General features: G+C 42.1%; 1 protein-coding gene across 2 annotated transcripts in view; it reads left to right on the top strand.

Annotated features, from left to right (window-relative positions):
• JAKMIP2 (janus kinase and microtubule interacting protein 2) overlaps window positions 1-20,252 on the top strand; it is a 169,504-nt gene that overhangs the window by 93,417 nt on the left and 55,835 nt on the right. For both annotated transcript variants that reach the window (XM_059063009.2, XM_067031877.1), the window contains exon 2: window positions 9,637-9,912. In XM_059063009.2, the coding sequence (XP_058918992.1) occupies window positions 9,784-9,912 (129 nt within the window). In that variant the 5' untranslated portion in view covers window positions 9,637-9,783. The remainder of the gene's footprint in view (window positions 1-9,636; window positions 9,913-20,252) is intronic.

Genomic DNA, 20,252 nt, shown 5'->3' with positions numbered 1-20,252 from the left:
TAATAATAACAATAACATTTAATCTGTGTACAGTAGAAAAGGTGGGAGAGTTTTTTGTTTTGTTTTATAAATTTATAAATTTATTTATTTATTCATTTTTGTCTGTGTTGGGTCTTCATTGCTGCATGCAGACTTCTCATTGCAGTGGCTTCTCGTTGCAGAGCACCAGCTCTAGGCACGCGGGCTTCAGTAGTTGTGGCACACGGGCTCAGTAGTTGTGGCTCACAGGCTCTAGAGCACAGGCTCAGTAGTTGGGGCGCATGGGCTTAGTTGCTCTGTGGCATGTGGGATCTTCCCGGACCATGGATCGAACCCATGTCCCCTGCATTGGCAGGCGGATTCTTAACTACTGTGCCACCCAGGAAGTCCGGGAGAGTTAATATTAATCATTTTAATAACTGAGTTTATGTACCGTGGTTTATGGGTAACACTAATTTTCTCATATAAAATCTCATACAATGCTTGTGTCTCCTAAACCCCTTTCTAAAATAAAACTCAAATATCAGGGGGATGGGAGAGTCTGTAAACACAAACCTTATCTGCTAGAATGTTGGCAGGAGTGGCTTATCACGTTTGCTGAGCTTGGGAAGGCTGAGTGGAGTGAGGCACTGGGCCAGAAGATGGTGACAAAGGTGGGAGAGAAAGGGGCCAGAAAGAGGCTTCAGTCACCTCCAAACCCCCTGGAAGATCCTGGGAGACAGGAAAGAAACAAGATATTTTTTTTTCAGCCAGGACTGACCTGTCCACTCTAAGGGTCTCAGCTTTCCCAGAGACAGATCAAAGTATGTCATTGTCAGAGCTGTCATGAAGGTGGGGCTTATCACACAGAGGATGACACAGTGTATCTTGCAGTGGCCACACTGCCACACAGCTCTGGAGACTGACCCACAGTTGAGAAGGGAGGAGTTGGAGGCCTGGGAGCAAATGATGTGAAGTATGTGGGAAGCTTTTTTGATCCCTTCACCCGTGTCTTTCCAAAATATATTGTGACTTCATATACATATATGTGCACATGGTGGTGTATGTGTGTGTGTATATTAAAAATTACACTTTGTGTTTTGTTCATCATATTGCTCTTTTGATTCAGTAATATATCTTGAAGTGCAGCTGGTCTCATTGGTTCAGTATATCTACTTATGTATCTTATAACTATTGTATACTAGTTTATAGACTGGACATACCACCTTATTAAGCCAGTTCCTTTCACATGGATGTTACATTGTTCCTAGTTTTTCCCAATTACAGTGTTGTGCAGGTATGGGTTTGACCTTTATGAAGTCCTTCATTGTTACCTTTTGGAATTTTTTTGTGTGTGTGTGTGGTACGCGGGCCTCTCACTGTTGTGGCCTCTCCCGTTGCGGAGCACAGGCTCCAGACCCGCAGGCTCAGCGGCCATGGCTCACGGGCCCAGCCGCTCCGCGGCATGTGGGATCTTCCGGGACCGTGGCACGAACCCGTGTCCCCCACATTACATTGGCAGGCGGACTCTCTACCACTGCGCCACCAGGGAAGCTCCATTGTTACCTTTTAACATGCTATATAATTTATATATTTCTCTTGCTCGTTTTTTGTCTCGCTCTCCTAGAATATAAACTCCATGAGAGCAGGGAGTTTTGTCTCGATCTTCAGCACCTAAAACCGCATCTAGCAAATATTCATTGGAAGAATGCATACGGCCACATTCTGCCTCCACATATAGCTGTGGTATATTGTCCTCTTACTACTTAGAGTTAAGCTCTCAAAGGGGCGGGGATAGTCACCCTCATCTCTTTCATCTGCAGTGTCTGGCATAATGCCTTTCTTAGAGTGGGAGCTTAATAAATTTCAGAGACAAACACCCTAGCATACTGTTTAATACTTCATTCAGCCCTATGTGACTCTGCATCTCAGCTTAACAACTGATTCGTTGTAATTGTGGCCAAACACCAACTTAGAAAGGATTAACAGCAGCTTATATCTGGTTCCTCCTACCACCTCTACAGCTCTCAACCTGACCTAAGCCACCACCATCTCTAAGCTGGATTTTTGCAGTGGCTTCCAAGCCAGTCTCCTTACTTCCACTCTTACGAAAATTCTTCTACTCTTACCATTGCAGTCAGTGAGATGCTAAAACCCAAGTCAGATCAGGGCACCCCTCCTGTCAAACTCTCTAATGGTACCTCACTCTGAATAAAAGCCCAGGTCGATGTAAAATGGCCTAAGAAGGGGCTTCCCTGGTGGCACAGTGGTTGAGAGTCCGCGTGCCGATGCAGGGGACGCAGGTTCGTGCCCCAGTCCAGGAAGATCCCACATGCCGCTGAGCGGCTGGGCCCGTGAGCCATGGCCGCTGAACCTGCGCGTCCGGAGCCTGTGCTCCGCAACGGGAGAGGCCACAACAGTGAGAGAGGCCTGCATACCAAAAAAAAAAAAAAAAAAAAAAGGCCTAAGAAGCACAGCATGGTTTGCACATGCTGCCTTCCCTCAACTTGGCTGCTGTCCTAGCTTGCTCACTCTCTCCAGCCTGGCTGGCTTCCTTCAGCTCCTGGAACTTGGATGTCTGTGCCCACTGCTGAGCTCTTATACTTGCCCTGCACTCCTGGAATGTTTCCGCCCAGGCATCTGCATGGCTCACCCCTTCCAGTCTTTAGCCAAATAACACCTGCTTGGTTAGGCTTTCCGTTATCTAAAATCACAACCTACCTGGACACTTCCCATCACCTTCCATGCTTTTATTTTTCCCCATAGAACTTTATCATAATCTAGCAGAGTACTTATTTATTTATCATGCTTATTGTGTGCCTCTCCCAACTAACATGTTACCTCCATGAGCTGGAGATTATGTCTGTTTTCATTTATTTACTCAGTGCCAAGACCAGTGATTGGCAGCTATTAAGTGTTCAAATAGGCATTTGTCAAATAAACTCATTTTTAAAAAGAGCTCTTATTTGATACATACCTTGCTAAACCCTTCACCTGCCTTAGTCCATGGAATTTTCATCACCACCCTCCAAGAGAGGCACTGAATGATAGGGTGAAGACATGGGCTCTACAGTCAAACAGCTTGGATTAAATCTTCCCCAATCAGTACTTACCAGCTCAGGGCTGAATGAAGGTCAATCATTAATCTTCACTAAGTCTCTGTTACCCCATCTGAATGAATACAAGGGAAATATTACTGATTACTGTTTACTACTATTGGTTGTATTTTGTTAGACTGTCTGAAGGCACCAGGTCAACACTATAAGAAGTTTTTCAACCACAGCTCTAGATTCAGGCTTCCAATCCCATCTTATTTAATTATCTATCTCATGTGATCATTTAAGACTTAATAGCTATTTTGTGTGCACTGTTTTGCAGGAGTAAAGTACTGGCTTGTCTTACCGGATTTCACACAGGAAAAATGTTAACTGCTAGGTTATAAGTGCCCTGAAGAATGGGATTTATCACTGAAATGCCCTAAGTGACTACTTCAGTCAGGGCTCAGTGCATTGCTGCAATAATGATACAAAGCCTTGTGTTAAATCTTTGAAACACCCTGGACAAGAAATGTGTTTGCAGCCTTATGCTTTGATTTCTATAGAGCAGGACTTATTTTTGATTCATCTGAGAATTTTAAAGCTAATAATAGATTTTAAAAAATGATATTCCCTTTCTGATCCTAAAGGAGAAATAAGTGCTATGTTGTAGTTAAAATGAATGTTTTCGAATCAGGCTGACCTGATTTTAAATTTTGACAGACATATCATAGGCTGTCAAGAAACAACTGAATCAATGAATGGCTCATAGACATACAAGCTGTGTAAAGTTGGGCAAATTTAGAATTTTTAATGTCTTCTCTTGCATAATGGGAAAATGATATCTACATCAAGAACATGTTTCAGAGAGAAACTATATGTGCAATGGTAAATACTGTGCTTGACATATAGAAAGATTTCAATAGCATTATTATTCAACAATTTTTTAGTCTACAGCTCAGCATGTAGAACCCTCCTCCCCCGAATTTAATGTTTTACATGAGATGTAAGAATAGAGATGCGCTTAGTATCAGATATAAAAATGAGCCCTTTCCAAATTCTCTTCTCCCTCCTCCATCCTCCCCCTAACTCAAGTTAATCAATAGTCTTGGTATATGCATAATTCTTACTAAATCTTCTCATATAACATTTATTCACTTCTTCCTTATTTCCTCAACCACATGACAAATCATCTCTCATCATTCAAGACTCTGCTCAGCCTTCCGTTCTGTTAGAAGCAGTCTTAGTCCTCCCCAGGGAATTGGATCTCCTCCTCTGTGCTCCAGTAGTGCCTGGTTTGCTTCCCTGTTACAGCACTCATTACAGCTTCAGACTTGCAGTTCATTATTTACATGGCAATCCCTCCCAGTGGGGATAGCTGTAAAAAGTATTCATAAGTCATACATTTGAGGCTGGACTAGATGACTTGTGTTCCTACCTCAGAGCATTAAAAATATAATGCATGTAAACATTTTAGCCCAGTGGCTGGCAGTAGTAAATGGTCAATAATAATAATGATGATGATAATCAGCAGTAGTAGTAGTATTCAACTGTCACAGTATGAGGTGAGTAAGCAGATAAAGTATAATAATTATCTGTACAAAAGCTATGATGATCTAGAATATTATAGGCAAGCACTCCAGGGTTTTGGAATGTCAAAGATTGCTTACCATACAAAGAGGAAATAATGGATCTCAGAATCTTTCTTGTGGGTCTGCACACAGAAAAAAAAAAAAAAATGAGCCTTTGAGTTTGCTTTTCCTAACACAGTTGTCTATAGAAATAGTTTAAAATCTTAAATGAGAAATTAACACTACCCAGTATTTCCTCCTCAATAAATGTCTACTGAATGAATGAATGATGACTATAACTCTTCCATTGATAATATATTCCTACATTAAAATTTGCTCTCAAATAGTGGTCCTTATTTTAAAATGCAATTGCGCCTGAGAGCCTGTCTCTAAATTTTCTGGTATCTTTATCAGAGACTTGGTTGCAGAGAAATTCAGCCTTGGTGGCTATGGGAGGTATCTGATTAAGGACAGGGTAGGACCAGAGGATAAGCTAAAATTCTCACCTTTGGTACCTCACCGCATTGCCTGAGGCTAGCACTACCATCATTGCAGCTGAGAACTGGAAACCTAGGGATCACTTAAAATTCCTTCAAGTTTTTTTAAGTTATGAAGCCGTCTCCCCCTGCTCACCCCCTCCCACCAGGATTGTCCCTTAGCTGAACAAGGCTTCTGTCTTTCCTCCAGATCATCTGCTACATCAGATGTGATCAGCGACAAGGGCTCTGAGGGTGGCCCAGAAACATTCCATCTGTGTGCAGTGATCCCTTCAAGCTCTCCTTTATGCTCTGGAGCATGCTCCTTTGAGGGGTGGTGTCCCTCTGCATGTGGCAGCCTTTCCTGAAGGCTGACCTCAAACTGCTTAAGGAAAGGCAGCACAAGTGCCCATCAACTGATGAAGGGATAAATAAAATTCAGTTTCAACCATACAGTGGAATATAATTCATCAATAAAAAGAAATGAAAGATTGATACATGCTATATTATGGGTGACTCTTTTGAAGTAGAAGCCAGTTGATAAAAAAATCCACATATTGTATGATTCCATTTATACAAAATATCCAGAATAGACAAATCTATAGAGAGAAAAATTAAATTAGTGATTGCCTGGGTTGGGAGAGTTGGGCAGGCAATGGTAAATGACTGCTAATAGGTATGGCTTCTCTTTGGCATGATGAAAAGTTCTAAAATTGATTGTGGTAATGGTGTGCAACCTTGTAAATATGCTAAAAAACTGAGTTATGGATTTTATGATATGTGAATTATACCTCAATAAAGCTGTCCAAAACGGGGAGGGGGCAGCACAAAGCAACAGAAGCATTTTAGTGAAATTATATATGAGAATCATGAGATTGCCAGGCACCCATCACAACTGGAAAAGACTTTGGAAAGTTGCTCTCCAACAGAGGGGTAGGTAGGGCCATACATATGAACAGCTGCTTACCTTAAGGTATCTATAAATGGATTCCATCCTCAACTTCCTGTGATGCTTTTTTTCTCTCCTAAACATGTCTAATTTATTAATCCTATTCTTTTTTCCAGCTCTTATGGGATGAAATTCATGATAATTCCCAGACTAAAAATATGTGAAGTCAGGCACATATTTTATATTTTTTGGAAAGGATTATAAATTAAAATGTAAAATATGGCTGTTGCTTTGCACATTCTTGCTGCAAGCAATGACAGAGAGCTGGTACTCGTTATTTACAATGGGACAGAAGAATGTAATGTTTAAAAGTAGGACGTGATTCCATCCAAGTCTCCATGTAACAGAGCTGCCACCTCCTTTTTCATCCCCATGGCCATGGCCCCATTCAGGGCTGCATTATTTCTCACCTGGACCATTGAAGCAGACTCACTAATTTCCTGCCTCCATTCTCTCCCTCCTTAGTAACTCATCCTCCATCACACTGCTGGAGCTACCTTTCTAAAACGCAAATATGAGGCAGGCTAGCCCAGGGTACACACCTTGGATCTCAGTTTCAAACTGCCTGGATTTGAATCTGGGCCTCACCAGCTTTCCACTCAGTCCTCTTAGGCCAGTTACTTAATCTTTCTGTGAATCATTTTATTCCCCCCCCCCCTATTTTTAGTGAGAATTAGATGAGAGCAGTATTTTAATTGCTGAATCCAATGACAGGCTCATGGCAATCAGTCACCATAAGCTTTTATTATTATTACACTTATATTCAAAGGCTGCTATGTTTCTCCATTTCTACATAATGAAATCTAATCATTATGAATTAAATTTAATCATCGATTATTCAGGAGCCTGTGAAATCTAACCCCAGTCTCTATTCTCCCAGTTTACAACCTTCTCTACATACATCAATTGTGTGGGTCCATGTTTTTCTCAAGTTCCTTCCTCTGCCATTTGAGTATCTCCAGTTAGAAAAGCCCATTCTTCATTCAAGATGACGATATGGCAAGGAAGTGACTGGGAAGCTTTTCCCAAACTGCCCTTTCCTCTGTGTTGTGACAGCACCATAGGGATTTGAGAAAAGTTGACCAAAGTGAGACATATTTTATAGGTAGAACAAACCAGACTTCCTAGTGGACCGGATAAGGGAAATAAGGGATAAAAAAAAAAAAAAAAAAAAAGGGATGATTTCTAAGCTTAGATCTGGAATAACTGGGCATGTGCTGGTGCCATTTATTGATATGGGAAAACTTGGGGAGGATAAGGTTAGGTTTGAGATACCAATTGGACATCCAAATGGATTTGGTAAGGAAGCAGTTGAATACATGAGTCTGGGGTTTGGGGAATGGTCAGGGCTATGGATATAGCACTGATAGTCATAACCGTATAGGTGGGGCCAGGACGAAGCCCTGGGGACCAGCAACATCTAGAGAGCAACTAGAGGAAGAGAAACCTGTTAACTGTATACACATGAGTTTACTCACCCAGAACCTGCTTGGAGTTAAGTACTATCTTACTTATCTTTGTGCCTAGTGGCATTTGTCATACAAATTTTCAATGAAATGCTTGTTGAATTCATTTCAATTCTAAAAACAAAGAATGGTAACCACTTAGAAGTCTCCCAGCCATACACTTTAATGATTTCGCAACATTCGCAAAACAAGCATGAAGGACAACTCCAGCATCTAGCCGAGGTTGGAATATGGTGGACAGCTCCGTGATGGCTGGAGACAGGCGGATCCAACTTCCTAACCTTTTCCTATCCCCTTTCCCTAGGGACACTCTCCAAAGGGCATGGCCCCAGTGCTCATGGGTAGATGGCAGAAAGCCCAGGATCCCAGCATGGTCCTCAAGGCTGAATACCAGGGGTCTTGGTAGAGCAGCAGCTGCTAGAACATATGGATCATCAGCAGGAATTCCCCTTAGTTCTGGACTGAAGCACCTAGATGTACACAATACTCAATTTTCTGAAAGGTTGCATGGGAAACTCTCTAGTATCTTCTTTATCTGGTCATGGTTTTTGCATTGACTCTAACAGTTTAGTATTCATATTTTTCTTACCTCCTTGTACCTATAACACATTTAAGAATTTGTAAATCAAGATACATCTCTCTTTTTTCTCTCCTCTTTCTACTGTTCTGACTAGGCCGTCATCATCCTTCACCTTGGCAAGTTTAATAGCCTTCTATCTGGTCTCCCTGCCTTCATTCTCTCCCCACTCTGCCACCAGAATAACCACGCGAAAGTACTGCTATATCAGGGCATCTACCTGCCAAGAGCTCCTACAGCTTCCTTGTTACTTACTGAAAAATAAATAAATAAATAAAAGATGCCAAAATTCTAAGGATGGCATACCAGTTCTCCCAGAATCTATCATTTCCAGGCAACCTTTCCAGCATTAATGCCCATCAACCATATCCTGGGTTGTAACTAATCAGGCCCCCATTTCCCCCAAAATAGTTACTATGCTTCCTCTTTGCTGTACCTTGGCATCTGCTGTTTCCTTCACCCAAGGTTCACCTGTTTCTCCACCTGTTACAATCCTACCCGCTCCTAAAGTTCCAGGCAATGCCACCGTCTTCAGGGAGCCCTCCTTACTCCTTACTTCTCTCTTGAGAAGGAAAAGTTCTTATCTATATTTTTGAAACAACTAGTGTTTATTTTTTTAAGACAGTTATCAGATAGATGATGGTGATGATGATGAAGATAGATAGATAGACAGATAGATAGATAGGTAGATAGGGATAAAGGTTTGTTGTTGGTTTTGCCTTGGAAAGCTAACAATTTCAATTTCAACGTACTGTACTTAGCACAACATATACAAGCCTATTGACTAAATGAATAAGTGAGTGACCCAATTAACTCAGCATAATTAATCCCCACTTCTCCCAGTTTATCCACTGTATAATTCTAGAACTTTATATATCAGATTTTCTTAAAGTTGGATCTCTCTATAGGGCGACCATAGGTCATCATATAAGTGACTTCCTTTCACAAATACTAATTAAGTGCCTGGTATGTCCCAGGTCTTGTGATGGATCCTGAGAAGCAAGCTGTAAATACAAACAACACATTCCTGCTCTTACAAAGCTTACAGATTATAGAGGTGACCGCACTTACATAACAAGGGCATGTATTAACCTAGGGGTAAGGTGAGGCTTCGAGGAGGAACTGATATGCCAGCTGAGACCTGATGGAGTCATAAAGGTTAGTCAGACTAACCTGTCTGTGTGGCAGCATGTGAGGATGAGGATACAGGGAGGACCATGTGAGGAGGCTCGGCAGAGGATGGAGAAAAATGAAAAGTCCTTATGCGAAGAGAGGAAGAATCAGAAAAAGACATTCCTTACGGCCAGGGTATAAGTGAGTGATGTGGAGGAGGTGAGGCTAGGAAAATGGGCAGGTTCAGGCATAAAGAGCGCTCTGAGATGTGAAAGATATACTCATATATGTATTCATAGGCCTTTGAAGGGTTTTAAGCAGGGCGTTGACATGACCAGACTAGCCCTTTGGAAAGCCGGCCCTAAACTGATGCACCAAGTGGACAGGAGCCCTCGGGAGGAGGCTCGTGCAGGCAGCTCAGGCTGAGTGCCTGACGGTCACATGGCCCAGGTCTTGGTCACAGTGGTAACTGCTGTCTCTGCCTCTCCCAGGGCTTCTAGGACAGCGGCTGAGAAGACCTTCCCGAGGGGCAGCACGCAGTAGCTGCTGAGCATTCGCAATCAGGAGAAGCAGCAGTAACATGGGAGCCCCTGCTTGAGAGGAATTAAACACCAACAGACTCCATTCAGAGAGGAACAATGTCCAAGAAAGGGCGAAATAAGGGCGAGAAGCCCGAGGCGCTCATTGTCGCCCTTCAAGCTGCCAACGAAGACCTCAGGACCAAGCTCACAGACATCCAGATAGAGCTGCATCAAGAGAAGTCCAAGGTGAGTGAGGTTCCCCGAGGCTGCAGCCTGGGAGGCTCTGGCCTGGGTCTGCCCGCTGGCCTGCCTCAGTGGGCTCCTGTCTGCTGGTTGCCAGAGAGGGCAACAACCCCTGGACAGATCGAGATTCCCTGCGTGTGGCAGGAGAGAGTTGAGCACAGGATAGACAGAACATGAGCAAAACCTGCCCGTGGAGCTGAGCTCTGCCTCCCCAGGGTGCCAGATGTAAAAACTGAGACCGCACCTGCCCCCACCAACACCTCTGGACACTTAATAGGCATATATGGCCTTGGGTAGCTTCCAATGACTACCCTTGCCCTCTGTAGTCATTTCCCCTGTGGCATTTCTCAGATGTGTCCCTGGTGCCACTCCACTGCTCAGAACCCTGCAGAGGCCTCCTGCCTCTCAGTCACAGGGCTTTCCCCACCACCGCAGGGACTCTCCCCCAGCTCACTCTGCTTCAGCCTCTTTGTGGGACCAGGAGACACATGCCCATCACATTTGGGCCTTTGCCCTTGTTCTTCCCCAGTCAGCGGCATGCCCCTTCCTCACCTCCTTCAGGTGTCAGCCCTAGTACAAGCATCTGACCACAGTGTCCAAAACAGAGCACTTCCTGGGCCCACATACTCCCTAAGGCCTGCCTCTTCTTGATTCATCTCAGAGCAGTCTCTATGTTTATGTATTCACATGTTTAATGCTTCTCTCTCCCCAGTCAAGTGTAATCTCTAGGACAACAGAGTCTCATCTTACCTCTCTATTCCTAGAGCCTAAATAAATGTCCAGAACTGAAAAGCTCAACATGTATTTGTTAAACGAGTAGATGAATGACATGACCAAAAGGTGATTTCTTCCCTATACCTTAGCTTCTTCATCAGTCACATGCTGTTATCCTGTAGAGCTGGGATGAGGTTTAAGTTAGACAAGTACAAAAAGGAGTTATGAGGAGTACATGAGAAAATTCATGTCAGATGCTCAGAGAGCTGCCTGGCACATAGCAAACTCTGAAAAAAAAAAGAATTCATGGTAATATCCCTTCTAAAATGCTGTATGCTTGAGTCAGTTGCTAACTAGACTTAAGAAAGTCTCTTTACTTCTCTGAATCTCATCCCTTAAATGAATATGCTAACACTTATTTACTAGAGTGGTATGGATATCAAACAGGGTCATGGAGAGGAAAGCATTTTGAAATATGTGACAGGCATAAGACATTTTTGCAAACTAGAGACAGCCATGTCAGCATAAAGTTGCCTTAAAGAAATAACGCTTTCTGTAGTAAGGAAACATTCTTGATCAAGCTATAGATCACAAACCAACAGATATCCCTATTCTTTTTAATCTACCTCTTCTTCCTTGATGTTACTATTACATTTTAATTAGTTATTTTCACCCAAATCTATTTCTTCTGGTTTGAGCAATAATAAAGCTTGGATTGGCCAAAGCTCCTGGCCTCCTGTCTCAGCTAAGCCTTGACCTTAACCAGACCCCAGTGTAAAGTTTGTGAAGGATATTATAGTTTCCATGAAGCTAAAAGGAATGTGATGTCCAAAAATGAAAACAAACAAACAAAACCCAAAAACTTTTATGTAAGAGTCAGAAAACCAGAATATTGTCTTTATCTCTCCTTGGGGACAAATTTCAGTGTTTCAATATCTCGATCTGTAATTCAGTGACTGAATCTGTTCCTCCATATCTGTGTCCCTCAAACATCACTGGGCATTAGAATAACCTGAGGGAACTTATTAAAAATTGAGATCCCTGGGCCCACAATCCAAGGATTCTAATAAAGTAGGTGGGTTAAGGATCAGGGCTGCAATTCCAGCAAACAGTCCAGACAGTCCCCATGGAGGTGGTTCTCTGCCTTCATGTTAACAAACACTCCACTCCACGATTCCTTCCAGGTTGACAATCTATAAACATTTCATTGGTTTTAACTTTCCCTGGGGCAACATAACATTTCAAGGGAGGCAGACTCCTTTAATTGTAGTAACAACAGAATGACAAACTACCTTCACAGGAAGAAACCTATCCGTCTAAAGACCAGCAACCATAACCTGCCGTTGATTTACAGAGAGCAAGCTCATGAGATTTTAAAGAGGCAGAGGCCCGAGAGACCCCACCGTGCCATTTTCCACACATTCAAGCCTTTAAAAAGGAGCAACTCTTGACCGCAGACAGAGCTGTTTATCCTGCCTGTTTATCCAGGGCCCGGCCCTGGTGTCTAAGCCAGCAGGTCAGGGGTAATCTCCCTTTCCTCTAACAAGAGACGAGAAGCCAGACCCTGGAATAAAAGCACTGCCCTATTGTCCCCTCTGCTGCCCCCTCCCCCGTCTCCCTCTCCACGGCAGTTAATTACAGTCTCAGCACAGGGGCCACAGCAAAGCCTCACTGCCTGTCAGCAGCATTCTCCAAAGAGCAAAGGGAATTTAGAGGGCAAACAAGTCATAAAGCAGTTTTTTTAAAAATAAATACAATTGTGTTTCCAAAGGCCCAAGCTTTAAGAGAGAGAATATGAACAATGCCAACACATGAATTCACACTGTCAGTTTGGCTCCAAGGCTATGATGATAAAATGACAATTTAGCCACTGGGGAATGGACTAGTTAAAGAGCAGAAACCTTTGGAGTGATGGGGCATTACTCATTTTTCCAGAAAGACAAATCATCCCATTGACATTTGCAGAACACATTGTAGTAGAGCAGAGTCACAAATGCTAGACTTTTTTGAATGTTTACTATCTGTCACACACTGTAAGAACTGCATTTCCTCCTGACATAATCCCAGCTCTTTCCTTTAGTGCCTGAGTGACCCTGAGCAGGTTATGAAATCCCTCTGCATCTTCCTTTCGTCATCTGTCATATAGGATAATAGTCGCGTTTACTTCCTAAGTATGTGTGTGTTATTTTTTGAGGCATTAGTGTCAAACATGTTGTGTTATAATTCAGTTATCTCACTTCATCCTCACTACCATTCTCTGAGGTGGGCATTGTTGTGATCCACATTGTACAGATGAGGAAACCGAGGCTTGGTGAGCTAAAGCAATTCACCCAGAGTCACATGCTAGTCGGTGAAAGAGCTGGGTCTTCAACTCCCCTTCTCTCTTCTCCCAAGCCAATGCTCTTTTAAAAAAATGTTTTAAAAAAACATATCACATTGTATTTGTTTTAGGTATACAACATAATGATTTGATATATGTATAAATTGTGAAATGATTACACAATAAATCTAGTCAGTATCAGTCACCTCACATAGTTACAAAGTTTTGTTTTCTTGTATTGAGAACCTCTAAGATATACTCTCCTTGCAACCTTCAAATATTGTTAACAGGATTGTTAACTATAGTCGCCATGCTGTACATTACATCCTCAGAACTTACTTATTGTATAACTGGAAGTTTGTACCTTTTGACCCCCCTCGCCCATTTCTCCCATCTCCTACATCCTGCCTCTGGCCACAACTGCCAGTCCATTCCCTGTATCTATGAGCTCTAATTTTTTTTTTTAGATTCCACACATTATCTGTCCTTCTCTGTCTGACTTATTTCACTTGGCATAATGTTGCAAATGACAGAATTTCCTTCCTTTTTATGGCTGAATAATATTGTGTGTGTGTGTGTGTGTGTGTGATATATTACATTTTCTTTATCCATTTTACATCAGTGGACACTTAGGTTGTTTCCATGTCTTTCAAAGCCTATGCTTAAAATATGTGAAGGTCTGGAAAATACTGAAAAGTTTAGGCAGAGGAAGAGAGAATGTAAGAACTTTTCTTTACACTACTGTGCAAATTTTCAAATGGAGAAACAAAGTGGGAGAGGGAGTGGAAACATACCCCTATACTTCTCCCACAGATGCCTGCATTTCCACTGCAGGAAATGAAACAAAATTACTAGATACAGTCAACTTCTGGTGAGTAGAAATTATCTAAAAGATTCGCCAGTCGCTGATAGGAATAACCATGTAGATAGGTAGGTCATTTTGCCTGGACTCCAGGCATAAGGGCCAAGAGGATATAACTGTGAAGAGCCTGTGGTGGGTAGGAAAGAACACAAGGCGGAGTCTTTTTCTGTAATTAATTAATTTATTCATTATTTTCTTATTTTTTTGGCTGCATTGGGTCTTCGTTGCCCTGTGCGGGCTTTCTCTAGTTGCGGCGAGCAGGGGCTTCTCTTCGTTGCGGTGCACAGGCTTCTCATTGCAGTGGCTTCTCTTGTTGGGGAGCATGGGCTCTAGGCATGTGGGCTTCAGTAGTTGTGGCTCGTGGGCTTTAGAGCGCAGGCTCAGTAGTTGTGGTGCATGGGCTTAGTTGCTCCGTGGCATGTGGGATCTTCCCAGACCAGGGCTCGAACCTGTGTCCCCTGCATTGGCAGGCGGATTCTTAACCACTGCACCACCAGGGAAGCCCGGGGTGGGGTCTTTATGCTGGATGATCTTGTCATTTCTGGGCCTGCACTTGTGCATCTATAAAACGAGCAGATTGTAGACAACATAAAAGAGCTAAGATCCTTGCAAAATGGTCGGGATTAGTTAGGAAAGGAAACTGCTCTAGCTCTTCGGGACCCTTCCCTGACCACCGAATTAGATGACACTGTTCCCCTAGTTCCATGTACTCTATCACATCGCCCTGTAATACTTTAATCACAGGACTCTGTACTGTCTGAAGTTATGTTATTCGTTTATTTGCTTGTTTATTGCCTGCTGCCCCCACCCCAATGAAATATATGCTTCTATGGGTAAGAGACCATGTCTGCTTAAGGGATCCCCTAAGTAAGGTATCCCCAGAGCTTGCAGTGCTGCAGGGCACGTAGGAGACATGTCCTACTTGTTGAATGAATTTCCATGGTTCTTTTTAAAACATTCCCAACAACCCCAAGGGATAAGTACATTATAGTACTTATTTAGGTGGGCAACCCCAAGCCTGGGTGGAGAAAGTATTTCCACCCAGGTCTGTTTTTCTTAGAGCAGCACTGAGCCATTAAGCCACGGTATTTCCCTGTCTGTCTGCTCCATGGACACCATGATCCACTGATCAGGGTGTGTAAGCACACTAGGGATTGCAGTGAGATGTGAAATCCACCCATCCAATTCCCCAGGGTTTGGTCTTCTCCCTCAGAGGCAGTCTGCAGCTAGGGTGAACCCCACAGGCACAGAGGGGATGAAGCAGGAGCAGAGGACAGGGCTCCAAGGGTAGGGGCAGGGGGGCAACAGGCCTGGGAGGCAGGCTCTGGGAGGAGTCGGCTCCAGACAGCAGTTGCCACCTTGGAAAGCCCTTCAGACTGCAAAGCAGTCCTCACAGAGAGCCTGGGACAAAGGCAGTATGCGATACTATTCTGATTTCACTGAGAAAGAAAATGAGTTCTAACCATGTAACTCATTTGCTCCTAGTGACACAGCTAGTAGAGCAGCCAAAATGGGAATTCCCATCTTCTCCAAGGCGGTGATCAAGGTAATGCTGTCTTATTCCACCGCACTCTGTTGCCTCCAGGGCACTCTCAGAAAACCAGCCAACCTTCTCTATCCTCAGGCTAGTACTCTAGAGCTTCCAGGTTCAGGGACCACACTGGGCATCCAGTATTTCTTGCTTTCTGCAAATTTAGTTTTATTTTCAGGAAACCTAAGTAGCTAAAAGCAAGAAATGAAAAGAGAGAAGCTTTTATTACTTCCCCAGGCTGTATAAAAATTCTCCCTTCTCCCTTATGGGTCACATTCCTGTGGCAGCAGCCTTTCCCTCTTCACATCTCCTGTTGGAGAGTTACTCAGTGCCCACGAAAATCCCTGCCAGCCTACCATGAGTTTAGATCTCCAGCAACATCCAATACAGATAATCCAAGCTGAACATTTTGCTAGCTTGTCTTGTCTTGATAACCTCTCAATCCTCCTTATCTTTGACAGGCTGTCCAATGTTTAATCCTAGATTTCTAAGGTCACATTAAAGCTCAAACACCACCCTCTTTATCTTGGCAGAACTTACAGTGGCATTTTTCAAAGGCCAGAACAGAATGAAGACAGAAGAAGAAAATATAATGTGAGGCCTGGGAGGGCTAGTCATGAATTTTCTTCCTTCTGTCATAGTGGAAGCTTTCCCCAGCTGGATTAAATTTTCCTAATGATCTTTATTTATTTTATTTTATTTTATGGATGACCTCTGGGGTAAAAGGGATATGGGAAGTGTACCATTCAAAGCTCTGTTCAGTGCTCACCCCCTGGCCCTGTCCCACCCCACCCCCCAGTCCTTCTTCGTACACATAATCCAGGTGTCTTCCCAGTTAAGATTAGATGCCACCAGGGAACTCAAGACATCTTGAGGAAAATGTTACCTTTGAACATCTCTATCTATTAGGAAAATAGTTGCTATGGTCTTGATAATGTAATAATAGTAACATTCATCTTACTACCATAATGTGGGTATTTAGATTTATGTTGTTGTTGGTATTAGTATATCATTGCATGGTATAATATTAATATATACTATTATGTTCATCAAAATTAATATCTAGTATCTACCATGTATTAATAATTATTAACCTCCCATGTGTTCCAGCCTTTCCAAAGGACTTTTGCTACATTATGGAAGTCAAGCCTCGCAACAATCATGTGAGAAGGATATCACCAATTCTATTTTACACATGAGACTGAGGCTGAGTCAGGGGCCCCAGCTTGCCCAAGGTTTCAGAGCAAACTAGGAGATCTGGGATCTGACCTGACCTGGCTCCTGGCCCACACTGGACTCTGATCAGCCTCTTTATGTTGTGCTTATGTAGAGCCTGTTCCCCACTTTTCTCATCAGAAATTCAGGTGCAACAAATACTACCTACATCACAGAGCTGCCTAGGAGGTTAAGTGTACTGATAGGTGTAAAGCCTTTAAAAAATTGCCTAACTCATACATAGTAAGTTAATCCCTCAATAAATGCTTACTATTTATGTGATCGAGCTGAAATTTTTCTCCATAAAACATTTCCACTAACAAAATTGATTCTCTCTCCAATCAACTAAATAATTTTTTCCATTTCAAAGTATTATCATCTTCACATTTTTTCACTGTTACTCAGGGGTAGTTCTTCATCTCTTTGTATACTCATTCTCATAATTTACATTAAGATATTAAGATCTATTTCCTTAGTGGTGCAATCTAAGCTGCAAATAATTTTCAGAAAATGATTTTACTACAAAATTTCTATTGGTTCTTTTTTTCTCCCAGATGTCAGTCACATTCTTTGTATCTCCTTCACAGTGAAACTCTTCTCCCAAGCCTATAAAAAATCATACCTAGAAATCCTGCCAAAAAGGACAGTTTCCATGACAACCAAAATAAGCAGACAAAAAATGCCAAATGTAATTCAATACCTTTGAACTTTCTTTGAGTTCTGTGGATTCCTTTTATGTGATAGACAAAAAGGCCAGTGTTAGTTTTGTCTTCATGCTGGAATGTATTTCCCATACACCTGTATTTTCACTTTTTTTTTCTTTTTCATTCATTTCCTCTCCAGTCTACACACAAAAGATTAGTGTTTATAAATAAATTTTAGAGAAATTACGGAATCACAAAGTAGTACAATCTAATGCACCTGCAGAGAATTTGACAAATAATTTTAGATCAAGAGTATCTCCTCATATCCAATAATAATATCACTACCTTACACTTTATAGTACTTTACAGTTCAAGCTACTTTCCCATTCACTATCTAATTTAATCCTAAAGATAATTCTTTTACAGGTATTTTTAAAATTGTAATCAAAGATCCTCAGAATAAAGCAACCTTCTTAGAGACAGCAGATGATGAAATCAAAATACAAACCCAGAATTCATTACCCTTTATCCATTTTTACTACAACGTTTTATTGTTTTAGGAAGAGTTGCTAAAATTCCCTTAGTAACTTGTTACCTATCAGCTATTAATTGGCATGATACTGTTCCAAATGCCTAAGGAACATAAATATGTCCTGCTGAAATTGAAGGTGATCCCATTCCCTATCACTCAAGCTAAAGTTAACTTCCCCAAGGTCCTAGATGGAAAGTAAATTACAGAGTTTCTAAATCAGTGAAAAATAAGGCCCCCCTCATGTCAAAAAGTGCATTATCTAAAAGAAGAATCAGCAAACATTTTCTGTGAAGGGCAAAACAGTAAATATTTTAGGCTTTGTGGGCCAGTCTCTGTGAAACTACTCAACTTCATTGTAGCATGAAAGCAGCCATAGGCAATATAGAAATGGATGGGCCTGGTTGTGTTCCAATAAAACTTTATTAACAAAGATGGGGGGTGGGGCCAGGAAAGATTTGGCTTATGAGCTGTTGTTTGCCCACTCATGGTCTAGAAGATACTTCTTCAGTTCATTGTAGAAAAATGGAAAGTTAAATTTAGGTTTTCATCACTGGAGAACTGAGAGAAACATCAAACAGAGGACAGGCAAACATTATATGTTAGGGGTTTTTTTGTTTAATTGTTTTATACAGGGAAGGGATGGATGAAGGCTGCTCTAGGTAACAGTGCAAGCCTATGTTCGTTCTCTAAAACGTTGACAGGATATATTATTCCTGCCTCTGGTTACGAGGCTAGCCAGGGAAACATATTGGCTTATGTTCTTTAATTCCACACATACTCTTTGTCTTCTTATCATGTGTTGTGCTGACAACCGTTGGGTAGACAAAGATGAACAAGGCTCACTGGCAGCCTTCTAGGAGTTTCCAATCAGAGGTGAGGTAGGAGAGGAGGTGGTGAGGACAGAGAAGTATGTAAAAAAAGTACGGCATAAAGAAAAATGTGGAAGAGACCAGTAAGTAGGTATTAGCAAACTGCACTGACAAGACAAATGCAGGAGAAATAAGCTTGTTCCTGGGTGATTGGGGTGTCATGATCAGAGAGGGTGACATTTAGTTGGGTCATGAGGAATGAAAGGATCCCAAAAGGAGCTGAGGGAAGGGTAGGTCAGGAAGAAGAAACTCAGGTAGGCACACAGGTACAGCGATGTAGGGCATGTGCAGAAAATAGGATAATCCCCCGTGCCTGGAGAGGTAGAGTGAGGAGTTGAAATGGGAGCTGGAAGTCCAACCAAGTCTCCTGAGAGCTGAAAGATGCAGTTGAAGTGTTGGGATCTTATTCCCCAACAGAAAGGAGTCCTGGCACATAAATCAGGTCATAACAGGACTTTACTAAGAGAATGTCAGCAGCAGTGTGAAGAAAGCTCGGTTCATTAAATGAACCTCCAAGAACTCTGGAACAATACTGTCCAAAAGAAATATAATATGAGCCACAAACGCAAGCCACATATGTGATTTTAAAATTTCTTATAACCACAATTTTAAAAAGTAATACTAAACAGAATTGATTTTAATGATATACTTTATTTTACCTAATTTATCCGAAGTATTATCGTTTCAACATGTAATCAATGTAAAAATTATTAATGAGATATTTATGTTTACCTCATACTAAGTCTTCAAAATCGGGTATGTATTTTACACTTAGGGCAGGGCTCAATTCAGATTTTCAACATTGCTAGTGCTTGGTGTGGCTAGTGGCCACCGCATGGGACAGCGCAGCTCTAGAACATATGAACTAAAGGGCATCCGGGAGGGAACCTGAGCCTAGGCTGGAGGCAAGACCCAAGGACAGTCATCTGGGGATGCCTGGCTGCATATTTTGCCAAGTCTCCTTGTGCCCTGAGTTCTTTTAGAATAACCTACATGGGAATAATTGCTGTGCCTTTAAAATAAAATATTCATAAAATGCCATGTGGACTTAGAAAATCCTGTTCTAGCTAAAGGTAGGTAAACTGTTAAGGTAAGTGAAATCTCAAGACACTTTACATTATAATTACAATGGTTTCAATAAGGAATTTGGATCTTAACATTTTTCAGCTGGAAGGGCTCTTAATTATTTTATGAAACGTTCTAATTTTACAAATGGCAGAGACTCAGTATCACTCACCTAGATATTACTCCTGGGGCTGCCCAGTTCTTCCCTTTTTCCAGGTTACTGTGTGGCTGTATGTGTGTGCGTGTATATGTGCAAATGACAGAGACAGAGGAACAAAGACAGGCAGCAGAGATGAGGAGGGGGAAGGGGAACAGTACAACAAGAGCCTGGTGAGGCTTTTTTAGCTACAAATGCTGGGGCCCTACCCTGATCTACTGAATCAGAGACAGACTCGCAGCCAAATTAAAGTAGTGCCATTGCTAATCTATGAAGAAACCTATATTATCATTAGAAATAGTACAAAACACAGGAGAATTTTTTAAACCAGAATACTTGACAGGTGAAAAGATGAGAAGGAATACTTTATTAAATTCCCTGGAGTGTTGGCTTAGGTGGGAGAGAGAGGGAGATAAGAGTGCGGGGTAGTGAAG

Source organism: Kogia breviceps, chromosome 4 (genome assembly GCF_026419965.1).
Source record: "Kogia breviceps isolate mKogBre1 chromosome 4, mKogBre1 haplotype 1, whole genome shotgun sequence".
NCBI classification, from domain to species: domain Eukaryota; kingdom Metazoa; phylum Chordata; class Mammalia; order Artiodactyla; family Physeteridae; genus Kogia; species Kogia breviceps.
This window is presented reverse-complemented; position numbering and strand designations above follow the sequence as displayed.